The sequence below is a fragment of the Paraphaeosphaeria sporulosa genome (genome assembly GCF_001642045.1).
Source record: "Paraphaeosphaeria sporulosa strain AP3s5-JAC2a unplaced genomic scaffold CC84scaffold_12, whole genome shotgun sequence".
NCBI lineage: Eukaryota > Fungi > Ascomycota > Dothideomycetes > Pleosporales > Didymosphaeriaceae > Paraphaeosphaeria > Paraphaeosphaeria sporulosa.
The window spans coordinates 988902-1011263 of record NW_017253371.1 but is presented as its reverse complement, the minus strand read 5'-3'; the positions used below and the strand labels follow the sequence as shown (position 1 = coordinate 1011263).

The 22362-nt window shown below is 58.0% G+C and overlaps 6 protein-coding genes across 6 annotated transcripts; 3 read left to right on the top strand and 3 right to left on the bottom strand.

Moving 5' to 3' along the window:
- Positions 1-294: 294 nt before the first annotated feature.
- CC84DRAFT_1263580 (uncharacterized protein) lies at positions 295-2866 on the bottom strand. Its single transcript, XM_018185250.1, has 2 exons — positions 742-2866; positions 295-672 (listed from the first exon to the last, which is right to left on the bottom strand). The coding sequence occupies exons 1-2, from the start codon at positions 2761-2763 to the stop codon at positions 538-540; spliced, it is 2157 nt and encodes a 718-aa protein (XP_018031020.1). The 5' UTR covers positions 2764-2866; the 3' UTR covers positions 295-537.
- Positions 2867-3172: 306 nt separating this feature from the next.
- Positions 3173-4071, top strand: CC84DRAFT_1102346 (eukaryotic type KH-domain (KH-domain type I); the record flags this gene model as incomplete). Its single annotated transcript, XM_018174959.1, has 3 exons — positions 3173-3437; positions 3491-3876; positions 3937-4071. The coding sequence occupies 3 exons, from the start codon at positions 3173-3175 to the stop codon at positions 4069-4071; spliced, it is 786 nt and encodes a 261-aa protein (XP_018031019.1).
- Positions 4072-8301: 4230 nt separating this feature from the next.
- CC84DRAFT_1129468 (general amino-acid permease-like protein GAP1) lies at positions 8302-10915 on the top strand. The gene is made up of 3 exons (XM_018175834.1): positions 8302-9048; positions 9098-9305; positions 9357-10915. Exons 1-3 carry the CDS (start codon positions 8757-8759, stop codon positions 10642-10644), a joined length of 1788 nt encoding a protein of 595 aa, XP_018031018.1. The 5' UTR covers positions 8302-8756; the 3' UTR covers positions 10645-10915.
- Positions 10916-11335: 420 nt separating this feature from the next.
- Positions 11336-14511, top strand: CC84DRAFT_320706 (kinase-like protein). Its single transcript, XM_018185843.1, has 6 exons — positions 11336-11592; positions 11640-11671; positions 11726-11843; positions 11891-12038; positions 12094-13005; positions 13053-14511. The coding sequence occupies exons 1-6, from the start codon at positions 11542-11544 to the stop codon at positions 14396-14398; spliced, it is 2607 nt and encodes an 868-aa protein (XP_018031017.1). The 5' UTR covers positions 11336-11541; the 3' UTR covers positions 14399-14511.
- A 558-nt stretch (positions 14512-15069) lies between these two features.
- CC84DRAFT_1199475 (cytochrome P450) lies at positions 15070-17620 on the bottom strand (the record flags this gene model as incomplete). The annotated part of the gene is made up of 6 exons (XM_018181619.1): positions 17219-17620; positions 16749-16853; positions 16442-16683; positions 16193-16405; positions 16009-16147; positions 15070-15975 (listed from the first exon to the last, which is right to left on the bottom strand). The coding sequence occupies exons 1-6, from the start codon at positions 17288-17290 to the stop codon at positions 15070-15072; spliced, it is 1677 nt and encodes a 558-aa protein (XP_018031016.1). The 5' UTR covers positions 17291-17620.
- Positions 17621-18843: 1223 nt separating this feature from the next.
- On the bottom strand, positions 18844-22276 carry CC84DRAFT_1199472 (uncharacterized protein; the record flags this gene model as incomplete). Its single annotated transcript, XM_018181618.1, has 7 exons — positions 18844-18885; positions 20354-21195; positions 21286-21318; positions 21350-21734; positions 21914-22030; positions 22099-22188; positions 22253-22276. 7 exons carry the CDS (start codon positions 22274-22276, stop codon positions 18844-18846), a joined length of 1533 nt encoding a protein of 510 aa, XP_018031015.1.
- Between the last annotated feature and the right edge of the window lie 86 nt (positions 22277-22362).

The window sequence follows — 22362 nt, the reverse complement described above, 5'->3', positions numbered from 1 at the left end:
GCAACGTCCACGGTGGGATTGTGCGTGCATGTACTCGGCGTTGATGCGGAATGGTACAGACTGGCTTCATGCGGTGGTGATCCGGACACCGTTTACCTATGCAGTGAGATGCATAAGTCATCTGGCAAGAGCAGTGTCTACATGAGGCAGAAGAACGCTTGCCTGCCCTCACTTAGCTGCGTCCTGGGCAAAATGAATCCCACGTCTCCAGTCTCCGTGGGACCGAGGGAACAGTAGAAAGTGCGAGACAAGCTGTGACAGATAGATGGTGACGCCCAAACTCGGGCGTCGAGCCTCGCACATTGGTGAATTCATCGTTGCAGCTCGTGTATATGTACTGTAATCCTACATTTTGATCCATTCCAATCGTGATCCGGAACATTAGCCCAGCCCCACCCAGCCCAGAGAAACGCCAATGCTACTTTTACATGCCATGTACTGAAGAACGCAACGTGGGTATCTATCTATTATCCTGCTTTCGTCCCTCCAGCGCCTCGCGCAGGAACGGGCGAGGTCAAACATCTCCGCCATCTCCGCTCACGCGATGTTCCCCGCGAGCCCCAAGAATAGCGCCTGCGCCGCGAGCTGCAGCGTCCAAATGCCGACCTTTTTTATGCGGCGCTTGCGCGCGGTGCTGTCACCCTCAATGTCGCGCGCGAAGGCGTCGTACATCTGGTCATTGTCAGTTCCCGCTTGATAAAAAGTCACATGGGTGGAGGAATATGGAAGGGGAACACATACCTCTCTCGATATATCGTCCATCAGCCCGCTGTCATATATGGTCCACGACCCGTCAAACTCCGACGCGCGCTTGACAACGCGGCAATTGACGGGGATGAACGTCTTGCGTGTGTTAATATATGCGACAATCGGCCTCACAAGCGCGTTGTTGACGTATGAAATGTCCTTGGTGAACAGGGGCACAGCGGCGCGCACGTCGTTGAGGTGCACGCGCACGTCCATGATGACGAAGCGCTTATCGTCCTCGCTAGCCTCGCCCTTGCTTTCCTTCTCGTGCGGGCCCGGCTGGTGGTGGTGCTCGTCGAAGCCGTGAGCCGCGTGGTCGGAGTAGTGGCGGTTGTGGTTTTGCGTGACGGTGGCTTCGACGCGGTCGTACATGTCGCTCATGACCTTGGCCAGCGAGTCGTCATCGTCGTTGGGCAACATGACGTCTGCGATGATGTCGACGTCGCCTTCGTAGATCCAGGAGAAGGGGCCTTCGTAGCCGCGGTTGAGGTGGTCGATGTTCAGGCCGTCGATGCGGATGCGGCTCTGTTTCTTCCAAGTGGCGCCGTCGTCTGTGTCGCGACCCTCGTTGAGCTGCGCACCGGTGTAGTTGTGCGTCTGCCGCGGGTGGATGGTGAAGAGTGAGTTGTCGAAGGAGCCAGACATCATGTTGGCGGACAAAAAGTCGTAGAACAGCCACTGCTTTCTCAGCTGCGGTAGGTCGCAGCTGAAAATGCTCACAGAATACGGGCGGAAGTTGTTGGGTTGGTAGATGGTGACGAGGAGGTCTTCCATCTTGAATGACTCGAGCTCGAAATCACCGGGTTGGTGGGTGTGCTTGTATGAGCGAGGGTCTACGCCTTCTACGGCGTGGACGGAGGTACGGTCTACAACGCCGCGGATGCCTTTGATTTCGACATCCTTGAGGATACCCTTACCATTCATCCACCGTGAAAACGAGAGCGTGACGTTGACTGTGTCGATGGATATGTCGAACTGCGAGTAGTTGGTGTCCTCTTCTTCCTCAGCTGCGTCTGATCCTCCCCTCTCTTTATGCGCGAGGGCAGCGGCAGCTGCCGCTGCGGAGGATTGGGAGCCCTTGGTGACGTGCGTGTTCTTCTGTCCTGGCCTTCGAGATACAAAAACCTTCCTGAACGAGATGACACCGTCCTTCCACTTGGGCACGACAGCGGATTCGAAGATGACCTTGATGCCAGACGACTTGGTCAGGTAGTTGCCGATCCACTGTGCGATCGACTCCTGTGCGAAGACGGTGTTGATCAGGAAGACTGTCAACATGACGAAGGTTGTGGTTCCTAGCAGCAGCCAGGCGAAATGGGCAGCCAGGATCCAAGAAAACAGGGCGTATATTTCGTCGGCGTTGAAGGGGCGGTTGCTCCGGATGGCGAGCCATTTGAGATGGACTCTTATGCGCGACCAGAATCCAGACGCGGCTTCCAGCAACTCTGCCTTTGTAGGGCGCTTCAGATGTGGGAGTGCGTGGGGCAGGGAGAAGTACGAGGCGTGGTCGGCAGAGTGATCGGCGTCGGTATTGGGTTTGGGCGCCTCTTTTGGAGCATTCGGGGGCTCTGGAGGCGCTTCGGGTTGGGGAGAGAGGGTGGCCTCGGGCGCGGGTGCGGAGGGTTGCTTAGCCTTTGGCTTGGAGCTGTCGGTGGCGGAGGTCTTCTCGCGGCGGCTTGTCGCGCGGTATTTCCGTTTCGAGGTGCTGGATATGTGGCGCGCGTTGCGTTGGAAGGCTGCAACTGCAGCCGATGCGATGCTTTGCGGTGCATTGGACGGTCGTGGAGGCGGGTGTCGTAGGAGGAGCGTGGCGACGGGTCCGACATGTGATTGTGCAGTTCTTGGTGGCCCAGCCCAGCTACACGCACCGGGGCACACTGGCCGCCTCGCCGTGTGTATTCCTGCTCTTGAAGCATCCGATGCTGCTGTTCGTGCCCTCCAAAGCGGTCCCAGGCCCGGTTCGCCAACCGAGCGCCGCACTGCCGCGCCGATGGCGAGCGCTACATTTCTGGTCATTATATCCGCGGGTGCCACATGGTCGAAGCGTGCTCTCGTCGCGATGCGGAGGGAGGGGGCACCGGGGCGGTGGGCAATGCTGGCGATGATGTGCAAGTTGCAGCGCAGATTTGGAGAACGTCATGCACGGCGACGCGCAAAAGGAGCCACTCCGACAACAGGGAGGCCGCTACCGACACGCACGGGCCACGCAAAAAATGTCGGCCACCACAGCTATCGATAACCGCCCACCACGCGAGCCGACCTGCACAGCACACGGGCACACGCGACGGAGACATTGCTACAGCAGAAAGAGAAGAATTTGATCGCCTACAGACTCTGGGTTCCTCCCCTCCGGCAGACTACCACGCCGCCCCCAATCACCACCCGGCCTCACCCCGCCCAGCTTCCTCACACACACGCACACAACATGCCTGCGCCGACCGCCCTGCAACGCGCGCCCGCAGCGCTCGCGGAAAACGTCGACATGGCTGACGCCGTGGCCGTACCGCTCCCCGCCGAAGACGATGCGCCGCTCGTCGACATGGACACCACCGCTGCGCCTGCGCCAGTCCACGACCCCGCACAATCCGACGCGCAAGACGTGCCCACAACCGACGAGTCAGGCCGGCCAGTCTTCCCCAAGAGCGGTGTGATACCGCTGGCATTCAAGCGCGAGCGAAGAAACGTACCGGGTGAGTCGCTCGGAACCGACGCCAACATGTCTGCCTGTCTAACCCACCACCAGTCCCCCCCCACAGGATGTCGCCCCTGAAGACCAACTGGCCCAAGATCTACCCCCCGCTCGTCGAGCACCTCAAGCTGCAAGTGCGCATGAACACGTCCAAGAAGAGCGTGGAAATGCGGACGAGCTCGGCGACAACCGACACGGGCGCGCTCCAGAAGGGCGAGGACTTTGTCAAGGCCTTCTGCCTCGGCTTCGACGTCGACGACGCCATTGCGCTTCTCCGGCTCGACGACCTGTACATTGAGACCTTTGAGATCAAGGACGTGAAGACGCTGCAGGGCGAGCATCTCGGGCGCGCCATTGGCCGTATCGCTGGGAAAGACGGCAAGACCAAGTTCGCCATCGAGAACGCGTCGCGGACCAGAGTCGTGCTGGCGGACCAGAAGGTACATTACCCATTTTCCCCGCCTATGCTCATGTCCATGGCCGTGCTGACCGAGCAACAGATCCACATCCTCGGCGGCTTCAAGAACATCCACATCGCCCGCGAGGCCATCGTCTCGCTCATCCTGGGCTCTCAGCCTGGCAAGGTGTATGGCAACCTGCGGACGGTTGCGGGGCGCATGAAGGAGCGGTTTTAGGCCACCCAGAGGACGAGGAGGGGAAGCATGTGCATTTCACGGCGTTCTGGGGCGAAAATACCATTAGGGCGAGATGATTTCACGAACACTCTGGAGGGCACCGTGGATGGTAGAGTGTCCACTAGGTAGAAGCACGATTTGACCAAAGCATCCACCTTGGATCCGCGTGCCAGCTTTTCCACATATCCCCCACAGCTCCCAACGTCTGTGTGTGCGGGCTGACTGACTTCTAACCCGAGGCCTAGTAACATCAGCACCGACACTCGGTCCCTCGTTACGACGGTACCCGTCCAGCCCACCACCGCTCCTCTCGCAAAAACTGCTCTTCCCAGCCAGCGGTCTTTCCCCAGCGTCCACGTCCACTCGTCCTCGGCCCTTCCGTCTCGACTCACCGGCCCACCATCCGAAACGCCCACAGTACAGGCACGCCGCGAAGCACTCTGGGCGTTCCGCGAAGAAGCACCGGATATCCCGCTGCAAGCTGGCACTGCATCGCCATGCGGCATCTGCACCATCCAGGCGGCGTGTCTCACGCCCCTGTCCCGGCGCCCCACCTGCGGCGCACGTTTCTCGAACGGGACCAACGTCGCTCGTGTTGCGAGGCGCATGGTACACACCACGTCGATTGCTCCTGGGGCGTGTGCGTGTGCTCCGTCCACTGGACGTGGGCACCTCGCGGCGCCGCAGGTGGAGCGCGAAAGGGCAGGAGCAGGCCCGCGTTGGAAAGGCATGAGCACGGCGTGCTGGGACGCATCCACACGCGTGTGGCGAGCACACGGCGAGTCAAGAGCTGCGTCGGCGCGCGCTGCGTGTTGAGTCGAGCGAGGTGTGCCCGGTTCGAGCGATCCAACGCGGCAATCTGCGCGAGCACTACACGTACATCTGCGTCTGGACAGCGGGAGCCGCAATCTAGCTGGCCAGGAAGAGTAGTCTGGGCGAGCACAGGTGTGCAGTCTGCCGCGCTGAATGACTTGCGTGGGTCTACAGAATGTGCGTGACAGTGTCGTTGCCACGGCGGGACTGTCCTGCGGAGAGGCAGGGAGCAGATCTAGAGCTGTGTAGAAGTGCAAGCCTCGATCCCGTGAGCAGCATGTCCAAAGCATGAAGTTCCGTAAGGATGAGGAGAGACGCTGCAGGTGCAGAACAGGTAGCATGCAGCCACACTGCTGCAAGATGGAGGGAGGGAGTAAAGGTGCTGGGGAGGAGAATGGAATAGATTGAGTCAAGAATAGGATTGGTGTCTCGAGCCAATGTTTCTTGTCAGTATTGAATACTGTCCCACCTTCAGTCTCGAGTCAATGTTTCTTGTTAGTGTTGAATACTGTCCCATCTTCAGTGTCGAGACTGTCGGCTTCATCTCGTTTCCCATCGCTCAGCTGTTCACTCACATAACACCGTGCACAGATGTGTTGAACACTCCAACTCCTACACCAGCTCGTCTGCTGAAACATTCCCTATCTCGCGTATCATGCCCTATATCCGACGTTCTATCTATCACGGCGTACATACATACATGACAATGCGACTTACTCACGCAGAGTGCGTATCTAATCAGTCTTTTATGCGTCGCGCAAATTACGCTTTTGAGACTAGATGCATCATGTCTATCTCCAGACACCACACCAGGATTCGACGGCTACCAGGACCGCTTCCACGCCCTGGCGGGTGATCACGCTGCTACCGAGCGCTAATCTCTGGAGCCTCGCGCAGTGCGATACTGTATGTTGCCGGTCGTCGCTTAAATATTCTCCCAGAAGCGAGAATTACGCTTTTGAGCTCGTATCGAAGGCTGGCGGGAAGCTCCTTGTCTACTCCACGCTACGATCTGGGCTGGAGCATACGAGGTGATCGCTGGAGCGGTGTGCTGCGTAAGGTCAGAGCGCAAACCTACACACCTTCTCTGCGTACTCTTGCATCTCCATGAACAACCAGCGAGGATGTAACATTGCTGCGCGCAACACATCACTCTCATTCCTATTCGGCTCTCATCGCACCACATCTACCGACTTATCGCATGCATTCGCGTCCTAGAAACGCAGCTCATCGTAAGCATACCCGTGCCCTCATGCACCCCACAGCAAAGGCTTGTTTCTGGGGCCCAGCTTCTTAACAGCGCACTGTTTGGGCAGGTCGCTGTGCGCACGTATGTGCGACATCGCAGCACGGAGCAGTTCGCACGTGCTGGCATTGCCGGGCCACGTGAGAGCATGGTATGATCTTAGAGAGGTCCTGGCGAGAGGTGCCGCGGGATTGGATTGGGTTGGGTATGCGGGGTTGGAGGATTGTGGATGAGCGGGATGGGAGAGCGAGCGGATGATAGGTGAGGGCAAAGTGGGCAACACTTGTGATTGGGGATAGCAAAATAGTGATTGCGGACTGAGTGGAAGGCCGATAGGTAGTCAATGGGCGAACGAACGATACCTACGAAGTGGAGAAGGTAATGATTGGCAGACTAGTCGCGATTGCAAGACCGCAGAGGCCGTGTGCGAGCTAGGACGAAAGTTGAGTGCAGGGAGGTGCTGGGGCCAGTCAGGCAGACTCGCACGAAAGACGTCAGAAATGGCCGGTGATGCCCTCGTATCAGAAGATGGACAGTCCGCTGGCAGCAAGCTCGAGCACTCAGCACATGTTTGGTCGATCATGTTCGCCTCGGCAGTCTCAACCGTGCTGACATGCTTCGGGGGAATCCGTTCGGCCTCAAAAGCCCGCCTGAGGCGTTCTCAATCAATCTCTTTGCGTCTTCAGGCGAAAGATAGACGTTGCAGCCACGGAAGAGGCTTGCTCTTGTCGAACCTCGTGCCGACTTTGATGCGGTCTAACGGCGTGTGGCTGTCAGTTCCAAGCCAAGATAGGAAGGAGGGCCGAGCGACATCACGCAACTTCTGCGCCCCAGGTATCGACTTCAATGCTCTGCTAGTGGACTCAAGATGATGTGTCGGGGTTGAGGGCAGATACACACGCGCATCTGGGGGTCATCCATCGAGGCCTCGTAATACTCACCGCCGCCCTTGACCTGAGTGATTTACCCGAGTCGGGTAATGCTCATGCTCGCACAAGACGCCCGGTCGGCTGAAGCTGTGTTCCCTGGGCGTACGTAAGCCAGTATAGGAGTTAGTAGGACGGAACGGCCCTCGGATGAGTGGAGGCTCGCCAGCAGAGAGTTTCGCTTGACGGTTGGAACCGTTGCGTACGAAGAGGCGGAAATTTGTCGCCATGCGCAGAGGAGGGAGCAATTGCAATGCAGCTGAGAGGAGCGTGTAATTCGCAGGTTATATGGGTACCTGACATGCGCGTCTAGGCGAGGTGCGAATAGCATGCACGAATTCCGCCAGAGCGAAAATAGACGCAGACTCAGCCCTAGTGGTACAGCGTCCAATATATGTGGCATTGGGTTGAACCGAGACCAGAGGATCTCGTGTCACCAACGCGCTCTCCCGATCGTCGTTATCACACGCGCATCAGGGGGATTTGAAGGGGTTCTGTGACGAGATGCAGTGCGCGCAGTTGCTGACCGCAGCGGTTGGAGGGAAGGGAGATGACAGAACCCGAATGAAATGTTGAGTCTGCGCTGGGTCACGTACGAGTGCTGCCGGGATAGGACATTGTTCGAGAAGCGCAGAGAATACGAAATGTATTGGGGCATTGGCTAAAATGGGGGTCTCGGTGCAGCCCAATGGGATGGCGGCAGCGCTGGACAGGGTGACTGTGGGAGGTGACGTCGCGCGCCCGGGACCACTGCGACACAGCAGCACACTGCTGCAGGTAGGCGACGGCGATGCGGGCGTGGAAGTCAAGGTCGAGGGCGGTCGGAGGAGGGTCCGTCGCGTGCGGGCACATGACAAGGCGGCGCGCAGCGGCAGGGAAGAGCGATTGATAACGCTGGAGTCTGTGCGGCGTGGGCGCCTTCTAGAAGACGGCGCGGCAGCAAGCGCGATGGTAGGCGTCGGCAGGCGCGGAGGAGGGGCACGCAGAAGGCATCGCGCTGGGCCAGACATCGCACGCAGGACCCAAGACTCATGTTTGGTGCGCATGGCGGCGCATCGATTCCAGCGCGGTGCCGCACAGGACACGGCTTCCGGCGCGGTGGACTGACAGCGCGAGCCACGGCTGGTCGCTGGTAATGCGGGCGGGCATCCCTGCAGCAGGGGCCCGAGTCTTCGGCGTGGAGGGCATTGGCTCATGTCGCCATCTCGATGGCTGCTCACCGGGCGCCGCCGCTGCTGCCAGTGCCCACCACAGCGCCATTCCCCACGACGTTATCGCTGCCCGGCCAGCGGCGAACAACAAAGGCCCGTAAAAGCCCCGCCATGCCCTCGCGCGCATGCCCCGAGTATCTGCTGCGTCGGTCCTAGTCGCTGTACATGCTTCCACTGTCCGCCGCCGCGCATAACGGCCCAGACTCTCGCACCCGTCCCTGCTAATAAGACTAATCTGGATATGCTGCGTCGCCTGCACAACCCTGCTCCGCGCACGCACTTGCAGTAAGCTCGCCCGAAGCCCTGACCGCTGCCCTATCTCACGCCTGCTACCCCGGCCGCACGCGCCCACACTCCATAAGCAGAGCCCGCCCCCAACCGCCCGAGCGACACACGACACCCACACGCCCCAACGTCCTCACTGCGGCGCCACAACAGGTTGCAGCACCGGCTGCAGCGATCCCCTCTGCCGCCCAGTGCCAAACCACCATGCCGTTCCACGACGACGACGACTACCGCACCGAGAAGAGCTTCGGAAGTGGCAGGAAATCCCAGAGCTCCTACTATGGCGAGTCGTCGGTCCAGCGGGATGGCCTCGGCCGCCGCGTGCTCGACAGCTTCAAGCGCGACCCCAATGTGACCATGACGCCCAAGGGCAGCGTGGGCACCGACGGCAAGGTCTTCGACGTCGAGAGCGCCGCCGCCAACACGGCCAGCTCACCGCTCGCGAGGAGGCTCAAGGGTCGCCATCTGCAGATGATTGCCATCGGCGGCAGCATCGGTATGCCCAACTTCGTCCTACTGACGGCACTCGTTGCTAACGACACCAGGAACCGGGCTCTTCGTGGGCTCTGGCCAGGTGCTCGCCGCTGCCGGCCCAGCATCTCTTGTCATTTCCTACTGTCTGGTTGGTATCATGATGTACTGCACCGTGCATGCGCTGGGTGAAATGGCGGTCCTCTTCCCCGTGGCCGGTTCTTTCTCGGCCTACTCGACGCGCTTCATCGACCCTGCGTGGGGTTTCGCAATGGGTTGGAAGTGAGTCCAGCACTCCCCTTCCCCACTCAGCGCAGCTAACCATGCCTTCAGCTATGCCCTGCAGTGGCTGGTCGTCCTGCCGCTGGAGATTGTCGCTGCAACCTACACCATCAGCTTCTGGAACCACGGAGCCGTCAACAACAACGCCTGGGTCGCCATATTTCTAACCCTGATCGTGGGTATCAACCTGTTCGGCGTCAAGGGCTACGGAGAGGCCGAGTTCGTATTCGCCATCGTCAAAGTCGCCGCAGTCGTGGGCTTCATTATCCTCGGCATCATCATCAACATCGGCGGAGGACCCAACGGAGCGTACATCGGCTTCAAGTACTGGCGCGACCCGGGAGCGTTCCACAACGGCTTCAAGGGCTTCTGCGGCACCTTTGTCAACGCCGCCTTTGCCTTCTCCGGGACCGAGCTCGTCGGCTTGGCCGCAGCGGAGACCGCCAACCCCCGCAAGTCGCTTCCTACTGCTGTCAAGCAGGTCTTCTGGCGCATCACCCTGTTCTATGTCGTCTCGCTTCTGATTGTCGGCCTGCTTGTTCCCTGGAATACCCCGCAGCTCCTCCAGAAGGAGAACGAGCACGACGCCGACACCGTCACCTCCCCCTTCGTCATTGCCATCAACAACGCTGGCATCGATGTCCTCCCGTCCGTCTTCAACGCCGTCATCATGATCGCCGTGCTTTCGGTCGGCAATTCGGCCATCTATGGTTCTAGCCGCACGCTCGCAGCTCTTGCAGAGCAGTCGCAGGCGCCCAAAGTCCTTGCCTATATCGATCGCCAAGGCCGCCCCCTGGTCGCCATCGCCGTGTCTTCCAGTCTGGGCTTCCTCGCCTTCCTTGCCGGCGTCGACCGGGATAAGCAGCAAGCCACCTTCAACTGGCTGCTTGCGCTGTCGGCGCTGTCGGCGGTTTTCACGTGGGCATCCATCTGCCTTGCGCACATCCGGTTCCGCAAGGGCTGGGCGCTGCAAGGCCACACGCTCGATGAGCTTGCGTTCCGGTCACAGCCCGGCGTGATTGGCTCGTGGATTGGCTTCGCGTTCAACATCATTGTGCTCATCGCACAGTTCTTCGTAGCAGTCGTGCCGCTAGGCTTTGCGACGCAAACGACCAACCAGCGGCTCGAGGGATTCTTCCAAATCTACCTCGCGCTCCCCGTCACGCTGGCCTTCTACATCCCGTACAAGCTGTACTACCGGACGAGCGTGGTCCGGAGCTACAACATGGATCTGCACACGGGGATCCGCGAGCTCAACCTGGAGGCGCTGATCGAGGAAGAGCGCGAGGAGCGGAAGGCGTGGCCAAAGTGGAAGAAGGTATACAAGTTCTTTTGTTGAGGGCGCCGCTCTGTTGACAGCAAAATGTACATTCTTCTCTGCGATGCATGTTTCCCGGCAGTCCGGCGTTTGCATTTGGGTTCATAGTAGTGATACCTGGCGGCATTGTCTTGTTGAGGCATTGCGCAGCCCCGCGCTCCATTTCGACTGCACGTACAAGACGGCGGTAATTTTCTAGTGTCCATACTTGGGCGGACGGAGGGTGGTCCCACGTCCCGGTAATGCCATCAAAAGTGGCCACGCGGCCTTGTAGATTTCAATGGAAACGTCTGTGATTGCATGCTTGGTCGCTTGTGTGGTTCGTGATGCGTGGCAGCCTGTTCGACTACCAGACACAGACGGGTAGATTGGATCATGGGCAGATGCACAAGGGGATGGTGGGCGAGGGAGGTGGCGGGCCGTTCGACTAACCGCATAGATGGATAGATGGCTACCGGGTAGATACACAAGCACATGTCGCACGTGCGCCTGCGTGCTGGTGGCATCCCAAGCTCCCAGAATAGAGGGCGACCGCGCTGCTGGAGATCGGCGCAGGGATGGTGCGGGCTGGCCAGTTAGTGCGCGGTGCGGCCAGCATCACGTCGAGAGCTCAGGAGAACGGCTGGGCTCGCGCAATTGACTGCGGAACGGCCGTCTCCACCGTCCGCCCATCACGACGAAGCCCATTCGAATCCGGTCCCGCGAAACGAACGAGGAGAGCGACGGAGACGCCAGACCTGACCTTGCAGCAGCGGCACACTGCGACTAGCCGGGCCCGTTGGTTCGCAACCTCGTCGGCCCGCCCGCTCGCTGGCTCGCTGGAACCCACGCCGCCGTGTTCGCGTTGGTGCTGAGGGTGTCGCGCTCACATGTAGATGACGCTGCGCCTGCCCTCGGATCCCGCAGCGGCGCCCCCTGATGCAGTCGAGCATCCGCGCTCAGGCTGAAGTGCAGGCCCAGAGGAAGAAGGTGCGCCGGACGCCCGCCGCGTGTGTCTGCCTGCTAACGCGCCGCAGCAGCTCGCAAACTCGTACAAGCAGCTCCTCGAGTAGGCCACGCCCTCGCCCTCGCCCTCGCCGAGGACATGCTGACGCGCCCGCAGTGAATTCGCGGCGCCAGACCTCAAGAACGTGGGCAACTACACGCTGGGCCGGCTGATTGGCAAGGGCAGCTTTGGCAAGGTCTATCTGGCCGCCCACAAGCTCACCAACGGCTCCAAGGTCTGTCGCACGTACCGACGGCGTGCGCGCACCGCTGACGCAGCCAGGTCGTGCTCAAGTCGGCCAAGAAGGACGACACCAACCTCGCCCGCGAGATCCACCACCACCGCCAGTTCATCCACCCGCACATTGCGCGCCTGTACGAGGTCATTGTCACCGAGTCGCTCGTCTGGCTGGTGCTGGAATACTGCCCGGGTAAGCTGTCCTGCGCCGGACAGCCCGCATGAACACACATCTGACTCCCCCGCAGGCGATGAGCTCTACAACTACCTCCTCGCGCACGGCGCGCTCGAGCCCGCCAAGGTCCAGAAGATCTTCACCCAGCTCGTCGGCGCCGTCTCGTACGTGCACAACAAGGCCTGCGTCCACCGCGACCTCAAGCTCGAGAACATCCTGCTCGACAAGTACGAGAACGTGAAGCTCGTCGACTTTGGCTTCACCCGCGAATACGAGGGCAAGAGCAACTACCTGCAGACGTGGTGCGGCACCGTGTGCTACAGCGCCCCCGAGATGCTCAAGGGCGAAAAGTACGCCGGCGAAAAGGTCGACGTGTGGAGTCTGGGCATCATCCTGTATGCCCTGCTCGTCGGCGAGCTGCCCTTCGACGACGACAACGAGATGGTCACCAAGACGAAAATCCTCAAAGAGGAGCCAAACTACCCGGACAGCTTCCCGCCGCAGGCCAAGGAGCTGTGCCAGAGCCTGCTTTCGAAGCGCCCTATACTGAGACCCACGCTCGCGGATATATTGCAGAACCCGTGGTTGGCAGAGCACGCGCCGCGGCAGCAGGAGATATTGAAGCTGAAGCAGCCGGATCCGTTTTCGACCGAGCTGGAGAAGGAGGTATTGCACAGGATGCGCGCGGCTGGGGTGGATATGGATACCATTATTGAGAACGTCCTTGCGCAGCGGTGCGACGCGCTGGCGGGCTGGTGGGCACTGCTGCTTGAGAAAGAAGAGAAGAAAGCCAGAAGAAGAGAACGCAAGCGGAAAGAAAGGGAGGCTGAGGCCAAGAGCCTGCGGCGGCTGAGCGCGGCGAGCAGCCGCTTGGACAAGCTTGCGCCGACGATTAAAGAAACCGACGAGGAGGGACATCACTCAGGCCTGCTCGGGGAGCCCCCTAAGAGTCGGGGAAGGGCCCGGAATCGCAGCAGTCTGCATGGTAGGCTGCACATGACTTTCTCTCTGTCCCTTCACTAACAAATCCAGGCGTCCCGTCAGATCTTCCAAAGCTCCCAGAGTCCGGCAACTCACCCGAACCAGGCGCCGACATGCCTCCACCTCCTGTGCCCAAAGACCACATCCGATCCTCAGGCTCTTCGTCACGGCCCCCTCCGCCGCCCAAAGAGATGATGAGACGGCGGTCCCAAGCCAGCATGCTCCAAGTCGTCTCCACCAATCCTGACCTCCTAAGCCCCAACGGCTTCGTCCCCAAACGCCGCCGGAAATACCAACCCCCCTTCTTCTCCCACCTTGCCACCCTCCGCAACTGGATCAAAGAAACCTCCAAACGCGCCCGCTCCCCAGGCGGCTCCAAAGCGTCTTCGGCGAAATCCCCTACCCAACCCGACCACGTCTCGTCTCCCGAATCAACCCGCCGCCCCACGGCCGCAAACCGCAACTCAAGCGTCCACGCCCACCACGCGGGTGTCACGCCCTCAACGCACATTGCCACCCGTCCGCGGGTTTCTTCTTCAGGGAAGAGACCTAGTCTTTCACCGGCCCCGTTAACACCGCGGTCGTCGTACCGCCGCTCCTCGGGCGGTCTCCGCGGTCGCAAGTCCACATCCTCGTCCATCTCCAGCATCCGCTCAATGCCGCACCACCACCACACGCACTCCAAAGCCTCCTCGACGTCCTCCGCCTCCATCACCTCCCCCACCATCTCCGTCTCTAAACCCTCCAAATCCCCCCACGCAAGCGTAAAAGTGCTGCCCGCGACGCCAACAAATGCGTCTTTCCCTAGCGGTCTACGATTGGGACTCGCGGTAAGAGGCGGCCTGAGCGAGGGCAGCGCAGCGTTCGGACAGGCGCCGCCGAGCTCGCCGGGCCTGAACATGGTGTTTGCGAAGCGGAAGCGGAGTCCGTTCAAGGGGCCTATGCTCACGTTGGGACAGCATGCAGGACAGCATCACAGTTCCCCGGCGGCGCAGAGGAGGGCGGAGGCCGCGAGCAGGAGTGCGAGCATGCAGGGCCGGCGCAGCGGCGAGATTATGGGGATTACGGAGGAGGAAGAGGAAGAGGAAGAGGAGGTCGAGGAGGTTGATGAGTTTAGTCCTGTGCTGGGGGGGTGCGAGGAGGTTGTTGAGGAAGGAGACACGGAGACTGGGGCGGAGAGTCCGCCCTCGGGGGAAGAGAAGGGGTTGGGGTTGTCGGCATCGACGGGGGCTGATGGCAAAGCAGAGGGCGGGAGAGGCTTGCTGCTCAGTCGGTTGATGGAGGTCCGCGAGGAGAGTCCTGTGCCTGATATCGAAAATCCGCCCAAGACGCCGCCCAAGGGGAAGCAACCTACACTCGCAGAGACGAAGCCCGAGACGCCGCCCAAGGATCGATAGAGCGAGCGGAGCGTGTAGAGCTTGGAGCTCAGAGCAGGATTGGCTTGGTTTGATGGGTTTGGCTGCGAGACGCACGACGATAGATACCTTTTCCTTTTTTCTTTTCCTTTTCCTTTTCCTTTTACTTTTCCTTTTCTTTTTCTGTTTCTGTTTCTGTTTCTTCGGCATTCTTTCTATTTCTATGCTCCGGTCCTGAGGGACTCTGTTTGCTTCTCTGCACACAGCGATGGACCGCATTTTGCTCTTCTCGCGCCGCACCGATTACATAGACCGTGTTTGCAGCTTTGGAGCGTTTTTGCCTTTGCCTAAAAGGATGGATTGGGGGACGCGGGAAAAAGAGGGTGTTTCGTTGTATATTCTTTGTGGGGTTGCACGGGATCGGAGAGTACATATGAGTGCCTATCATACACAAAAGCAGGAATGGAACATGGCTACACTTGCTGCATCTGCCCGCACTAGAGATTCCTGAGCTGCTGCGAAGGGGCCGGGACCTTTGTAGGATGCATGCTGTCATCTGTGTTAGCATCGACACTAGACGCCAGTACTCATGAGCGTCCGTATGGCGGAATATCCTCCTCTTGGTGATACACGATCGTCAGATGCAAGATTACGACTTTCCTTTCTCAACCTTTCCACCAAAGACTTCTGTGTCTGTAGCAACCCGACCCATCTCACACCAGAGTCACCCGACAAGGATACCTCTCCGCTGGATGCGCCCCGGACCTGGACGTCTGATACGCCCTCTCCCCTCGCGGGGGCTTCGGCGCATCCCTGGTCAACCCAAGTTTCGTCGCCAGCGTCCGCGCTACGCCCTGGTTCGCAGCGCAGATGGCATCCCACTCTTCGTACGCCGGTGCAACGTGGAACGTTCGCGCCGTCATGGCCAGCACCACGCGCAACTCGTTCAGCACCAGCGTCTGCCCGATGCAGTTGCGCGGGCCGAGCTCAAACGGCCTGTACGCGCCGCGCGCCGCAGGCACGTGGAGCGCGTGCCCCGGCGCGACGAGCCATCTTTCCGGCAGGAAGTCTAGGGCCCGCGGCCACACGCGCGCGTTGCTGTGGATGAAGCGGTGCATCAGTGTTGCGTTCAGGCCTTCCGTGGGAATCGCGGTGCCGTTCCTGTCTACCAGCGAGACGGCGCGTGTGCCCTCCCGCAGCGACGACGCGGGCGGGTAGAGCCGCAGCGTTTCTTTGATGACGGCGAGGGTGTAGGCGCATTGGTTGAGGAGGGCGGAGTTCGCGCGGAGTTGGGGCGCGACGGGGGCGGAGGTGCCGAAGACGGAGTCGAGTTCGGCGCGGAGGGTGGACAGCGCGGAGGGGTGGAGGGAGAGGAGGTGGTATGTGTAGACGATGGTGGCGGCGGTGGTGTCGTTGCCGGCGAAGATGAAGAGGCGGATCTGGTTGGAGGCGATGGCGGCGAAGGAGGTGTCGAGCTGGAGGTCAGGCAGGCTGGTTGTGTGGCTCTGCGACGCGATGTACTGCTCGAGTGCTAGGGCAACGACGGATTTTGCTTTCTTCGGGCGGTCCGCATTCGAAGTGGGTGTGGCTGTCTCGCGCTTCATCTCTTCGAAGCGCTTCTGGAGTTCTCAGTTCAGGAACTTCTCCAACACGCGGCCGTAATACCATTGCACGACTGGCCTCAACGGGTTGAGTAGAATCCGCGGGCCCCAGAACGAATGCCAGTCCAGTATCGTATTCAAGGCGTGAGAAATCTCGTGCTCTGAACGCTGGTTGTTCAGATCGGTGTCACTGCGTGCGATTAGCTTCGCGCATGGGAAAGGGGCAACGTCATACAGTGTCGTCTTCGTAATGATATCCATCGCCAGATTCGCCGCCATATCATCTAGCTGGAACACACCCTTATCAACGCGCTCCCTCAAAATCTCGCAAAACACCTCCACCGAGTCCACGATCGTCGGGACCAGGCTAAGCATATGTCCCGCGCTGAACCCGGAGCTGAACAGCGACCTCCACATCTTCCACTGCTGCTCATTCATCGTGATAAGACTAGGTCCCCCGATGATCGGACGAAACGACTCTTACTGGTCACGGGGCTTGGGTAAGTCATATTTCACCGAGGCCTGCATTGCGATTTCGGGACTCGATATCATGAGCGTGGGCGCAAAAACTGGCCAGAGATCCATGAGGAAGACTTCGGCGTCGGCGTGGTCTGAGACCATATCTTCCATGGCCATGTAGACATTTGCGTCGGGGGGTAGTTGTTGCAGCTTCTGGTGCAGGACTCGAAGGTGGCCGAACCACCAACTCCAACCAGGGGGCATTGCCTGCGTCATTTCAGTCTTTCCCTTTTTGTTTTCCTTTTGGATTTGAAATTGGTTCGGGGGCATACCACGCCTTGCTTGCGCAAGCGGTAGATCCGGGAGCGTCGTTGATAGCCAATGTGTAACACATACACTATCGCAGAGAAGAGCGATGCTCCCACGGTGAAAACAATCTTTTCTGTAATCATAGCTAGAGCACGAGAAATTGGGATACGGGAAGATTGAAACGTTAGGTATTTATATAAGTTGTCAGTCTCGGATATGCGGCGAACCAGCGACCCAGCAAGACTACGCCGCACTGTTGCCCTAATTCCTTTCTTCCGGAGGCACAGCGTACAAGCCGCCGTACAGCATCTCATTTTATGTTGTATACGCAACTCCTCATAAGTGTCGATGAGCACTGTTAATGGAGGACACCGTTCGTCACCGCCCACCCACTGTCTAGAAGAAGTCAGGCTGAAACCATGCAACAAGCCGGCACAGGTCCCCCACAGGCCTCGACACCCAGCGAGTCCACGTCCCACAAGAAGGGGCTCGCTTTTTGGTTAGTCATCGCGTCACTATGTTCGATCGCCTTTACATCGTCTCTCGATGGCTCCATCATCGCCATCGCCCTTGCGGAGATATCGTCGGCTCTATCGTCTGAGGATCAATACGTTCTGGTCGCCAACTGCTTTCTACTGGCTCAAACCGTTGTCCAGCCTACGTTCGCACAGCTTTGCGACATCTTCGGTCGGCGGTGGCCCATGATTGTCACAGTCATGATTTTCGCGCTTGGTAGCGGCATTGCTGGAGGTGCGAAGAACACAACGACTATGATCGCAGGCCGTACCGTACAAGGTCTTGGGTCAGGGGGCATCATGCTCATGGTAGAGCTGATTGTCTGCGACCTGGTACCTCTCAAAGAGCGAGGTACCTATCTGGGGATTGTACTTTCCACCGCCGCTCTCGGGGCAATTTCTGGGCCGGTTGTTGGTGGCGCAATTGCACAGAGGGACTGGCGATGGTGTTTCTACATCAACTCGCCGATATGTGCATTGGTCCTACCAGTCCTCATCTTCAACCTCCGCATACGCCACCACAAGATCTCTTGGTCACGGCTATTCACTCGAGTCGACTGGATCGGCAACACCGTTTTCATCGGGTCCATGACTGCGATTTTAGTCGCCTTGTTCTATGGCGGTACGGTCTATCCGTGGTCGTCCTGGAGAATCATCACGCCACTCGTGATCGGTACTGTGGGCTGGGCAACTTTCCATGTGTACGAGTCGCGCTGTCGTAACCCATGTGTACCTCCACAGATCTTCAAGCATCGAACTACCTCGGCAGCTATACATGATGTTCACTACATCTCTGGCACTGCAACTCGTATGCTTCTTCTGGCCGCTGTACTTCTTGGCAGTGCGTGGAACCTCACTCATGCGCACCGGCGTCTACTTCATGCCTTTCATGTTTATTATGATTCCTGTCTCGGCGATCGCTGGGTTATTATGTTCGAAAACGGGACAATATCACTGGCTACACTGCATTGGCTTCGTGTTGACCACGCTTGGGCCTGGTCTCAACCTCTTGTTGACGGCTGCCACACCCAAGGCTACCTGGGCAATCTTCCAGGTTGTGGATGCCTTGGGAAGAGCATGCATCCTATCGACGACCTTACCTGCTGTCCTCGCTCCGTTACCAGAAGAAGACACTGCCACGGCCACTGGAATGAACTCCTTTCTGCGAAGCTTCGGATTCGTCTGGGGCATCACCATCCCTAGCGTCATATTCAACAACAGGTTCGACCGGATGTCGTGGAAGATCCAGGACGATGCAGTGCGAGCAGCTTTGCAGGGAGGAAGAGCATACCAGCTGTCAACTGGCGCTTTTCTTAAGACGCTTTCGTCACAAACACAAGTCTCAAGTTTTTGAAGTCTATTTAGATGCACTGAAAGCTGTCTGGCTCGCTGCTGTAGCGTTTGGAGCCTCTGGACTAGTCGCCGTAGGAGTCGAGAAGCATGTGCCTCTCAGAACGTATCTCGATACGGACTATGGGCTTGACACAGGCAAAGAAGCAGATACTCCTGAACAGACAATAGAGAAAAGTGCTTAGTGCTTAGGCAACATGATCCGGGGGGTAGTGGTCATTGATCGTAGTACATTTGATCTCTAGTTGGACATTTATAATATGAACCTCTCTTCTCCAGTGAAATCCTCGACGAACTAAGTCATCGTCTCTCAATCTCTAAGGACCAAGTTTTAGGCGTCTGCAAGCTCGAATGGCATAACCTGCTGTTGATGGGATGTGAAAGACCTCGCACCCAAACAATCTTCGTGTTGTTGGCGTCAGTCTGCCCGAATACGGGCCGATCCATGCTGCAAGTCTAGATGAGTGGCCCTGGTGAGACTGCAGGGGCCATATCTAGGTTTAAGCGCCGAGAATGCATTGTGCTAGGACTCATGCGAGGCAAGTGGGTACTCAGGGATGCTCGGGGGTGACAAGGTATTGCAGCTCTAGTACATGCTCAAGGAAGCCATACAACCCACTTTGAGGCGGTATCCAAAGATAGCTGATATACTAGAAGCTAAAGAACGGATGAACTATGCCTCATTCTTGCCTTTCATCTGCAGCTCGACGAGTCAGATCCCCACAGAGATTGACGCGAATAGCTTCACCGGATGATGTGTCGATTCCGCCGCGCCGGCGTAATTCCTATCTGGATACGGAAGAGAACACGTCCGTGTGTCTACATCCTGGCCTGTTTCAATTGATGCTCGTTCCCTAGGCTTTCCCATAGTGGCGATGTCCTACGCCTCGAACTCACAGATCGGGCGAAAAAGCTGAAACAGAAGTTTGCCTCGTACGGATGCATAGCACCAATATAATGCGAAGGCCACTACACTTCATTGGGACCTTGGAAAAGTCCGATGGAAGCGACCTTCTTAACTTGGCTGTAAAGCTATGCCTCTATAGAGCAGCGCGTCGAAATGGCAGTACGCAATCGCTCATTGATTTTGGGGGCTTTCATGGACACATGTCATGCCAATCGGACTCACACTGCCTAAGTTATGACCAAGCTCAAGGACCAGGTAGAAGAATGGACATGCTTTAACCTGGAAAGAGAAGGTAAAAATTCTAGAAAATGAAAGTATTTTCTGAAGAAAGGCGGTTGGGTGTTGATTGCGAACCGCGCGCTGCATTCCGATCAGGCCATCTGGGGCCCCGACGCAGACCAGTTCCGTGCTAATCGCTTCTGCGGGAAGACACCGCATCTGTCGTTCAGGGGGTTCGGCAACGGCGCGAGTGCGTGCTGTGGAAAGAACTTTGCGGAGCATCACATCGCTGCATTCATGGCGATCATGGTCATGCGGTATGATCTCGTTCCTGTTGAGGGCGCGTGGAAAGAACCGGGACAGGATGGTCGAGACACCGCGGCGCAGGTTGCTGGTCCGATGGAGAGCCCGAAGGTATATATGCGGCTGAGAGAAGATCCTGAGGTCGTAGAGTGGGACTTTCAGGGCTGATATTGAATGGCTCTGTACGAGGATAATAGGAGGATGCGATATCATGCATTCTGTATACTGTCAGCACACTATGTAGGACCTAGCCGCACAGAAATTTGCAAGACCACCGTTTCTCCTACAATCAGATCCAGTACACAGCCTCTTGATTGGCGGGCAACTCTCTAACCTGCTTCAGCCCCCTATACCGCCACCTCGAAACATAAGTCTTGAAAGTGCCTTCTCCAAACTTCCCATTGCTCGTTGCATAAGCGCCCACAACGACGCCAGAATAGTACGGTATCAAATAATTGCCCCTCGTGTACCCATAAATCTCCATAGGCGTATCCTCCTCACATCCACCCAATCCCGCAGAGAAAGCGTAGTGCGTCGTATTCACCGCCTCGACCTGAAGTCGCACTTTTTGCCTCATCGAGCCCTCTGGCGGCGGGAGAACTTCGTCCACGTACTTGAAGCGCTCGGGCAGGCGGTAGGTCGTAGTGCATATCCCACGGAAGCGGATATGCGGGGCAAGATCCCCCGAGCCGTTCGTTTTCAGCATCACGACGCCGAGATCGAAGTGCTGAGCCTGGTCCTGCAGCACAGTGACACCAACCTCGTTCTGCTCCCGCGTGAGGAGGCCATCCCCCTCGACGTCGACGCTGAAGCGGAACCGCGTGTGCGACTGGCATCTCGCGACAAACGTCTGTCCCAGGCCGCGCGTGGAGTCGCCGTCGAAGGAGGTGAGGTTCAGCACCGAAGATCGGAGCATCATGCTGTTCGTGTGGTTTTCAAGCGAGATGGCATAGTTCTTTGTGACTGGGAGACGCCAGTGGAAAAGGTGGGGTGTCAAGGCACTGCCGGGGGCGAAATCGATTTTGTCGTCTGCTTCGCTGAGACCGCCTTCGCCGCCTGCGGGGATCGTGAGAGGGTTGAGATCCATGGGGAGTGCGAAACCGCCGGTCATGGTGCCGGATACATACTTGTAAGTTGGCCAGGCGCCTGACAGCCATACCACGGGCGTCAGAACAGCTTCGCGACCCATTGAGAAGATCGAATTGTAGAGGTCGAAGTTGTAGCTTTATCCGGCGCGGACAGCCAACGCGATCGCCCAGTACTGACCCTGGGCGTCCGGGAAGATATCGGAGTGGCCGACTGCTTGGGAAGTACGACTCGCTGAGGTAACCACTTAGAATGGGATTGGCAGGATCGCCTTCGTATGGGCCAAAGAGATTGCGCGACCGGGCCATGTTGGAGCGATGGCGCTCTCGGGTGCCGCCTTCGGCCGTCAAAAGGTAATACCATCCATCCTTCTTGTAAACGTGAGGAGCCTCGGGGGATGGTAGGCCTGTCCCGTTCCAGATGCTTACGAGCGGACCTAGAACCTCGCCAGTCTCGAAGTCGAGCGGTGCTTGCAATATGGTCTTCCCCTCGAACGACCCAGTAAGATACGTCTTCCCGTCGTCATCCCAGAATGGCGAGGGATCAATTCCCGGGAAGTCGAAGTGGACTGGATCAGACCACGCAGCAGAATCGTAAGGGTTAGAAGTTGTTATAATGAAGTTATCCCACTTGGTGTAGTTGGTGGGATCAGAGCTTGATTGGCGAGTGTAGTCAGGAGATAGAATTTGCCATCCCGGTACCGAAGAGTTGGGGCGTATATTCCACTTGTTGCGCCTCGAGGTAGGAAGGCCAACGCAGGAACTTAGTCTAGTCGGCTGAAGGCATTGGATATGAGTTTCCAGTTGACTAGATCCCGGCTGGCATATATTTGTAGCCCAGGGAAAGTGATGAAGCTAGAGAAGGTGCAGAAGAACGTACTGTCTAGCTCTTCCACGAACGTGCATGTAGGATCCGGGTGAAATAACTATCGGAGATAACAGGTGAGTAAACTTTATCGCTGACTGTAGTCTATTGATATGGTCTATAACTCACCCAAATTATTGGATTATGGTATTTCGAGGCATTCCGAGCTAGGATAGGTGCGGTTAGCAACACCGTCACGATGGTGACCAATGCTCTCAACTTCAATTAAGTCGCGACGAACGCTGCGATCAAGTCAAGGTGATTAGAGCAGTGTTAATCCTACGGGAACCCCGTTCATTATATACATATTGAGCATATGCATCCTACAACACTGTCAAAATCATGTAGTAGGCCAAGGTCGACTACATGTGCTTTTGACGACTGCTTTCCGTT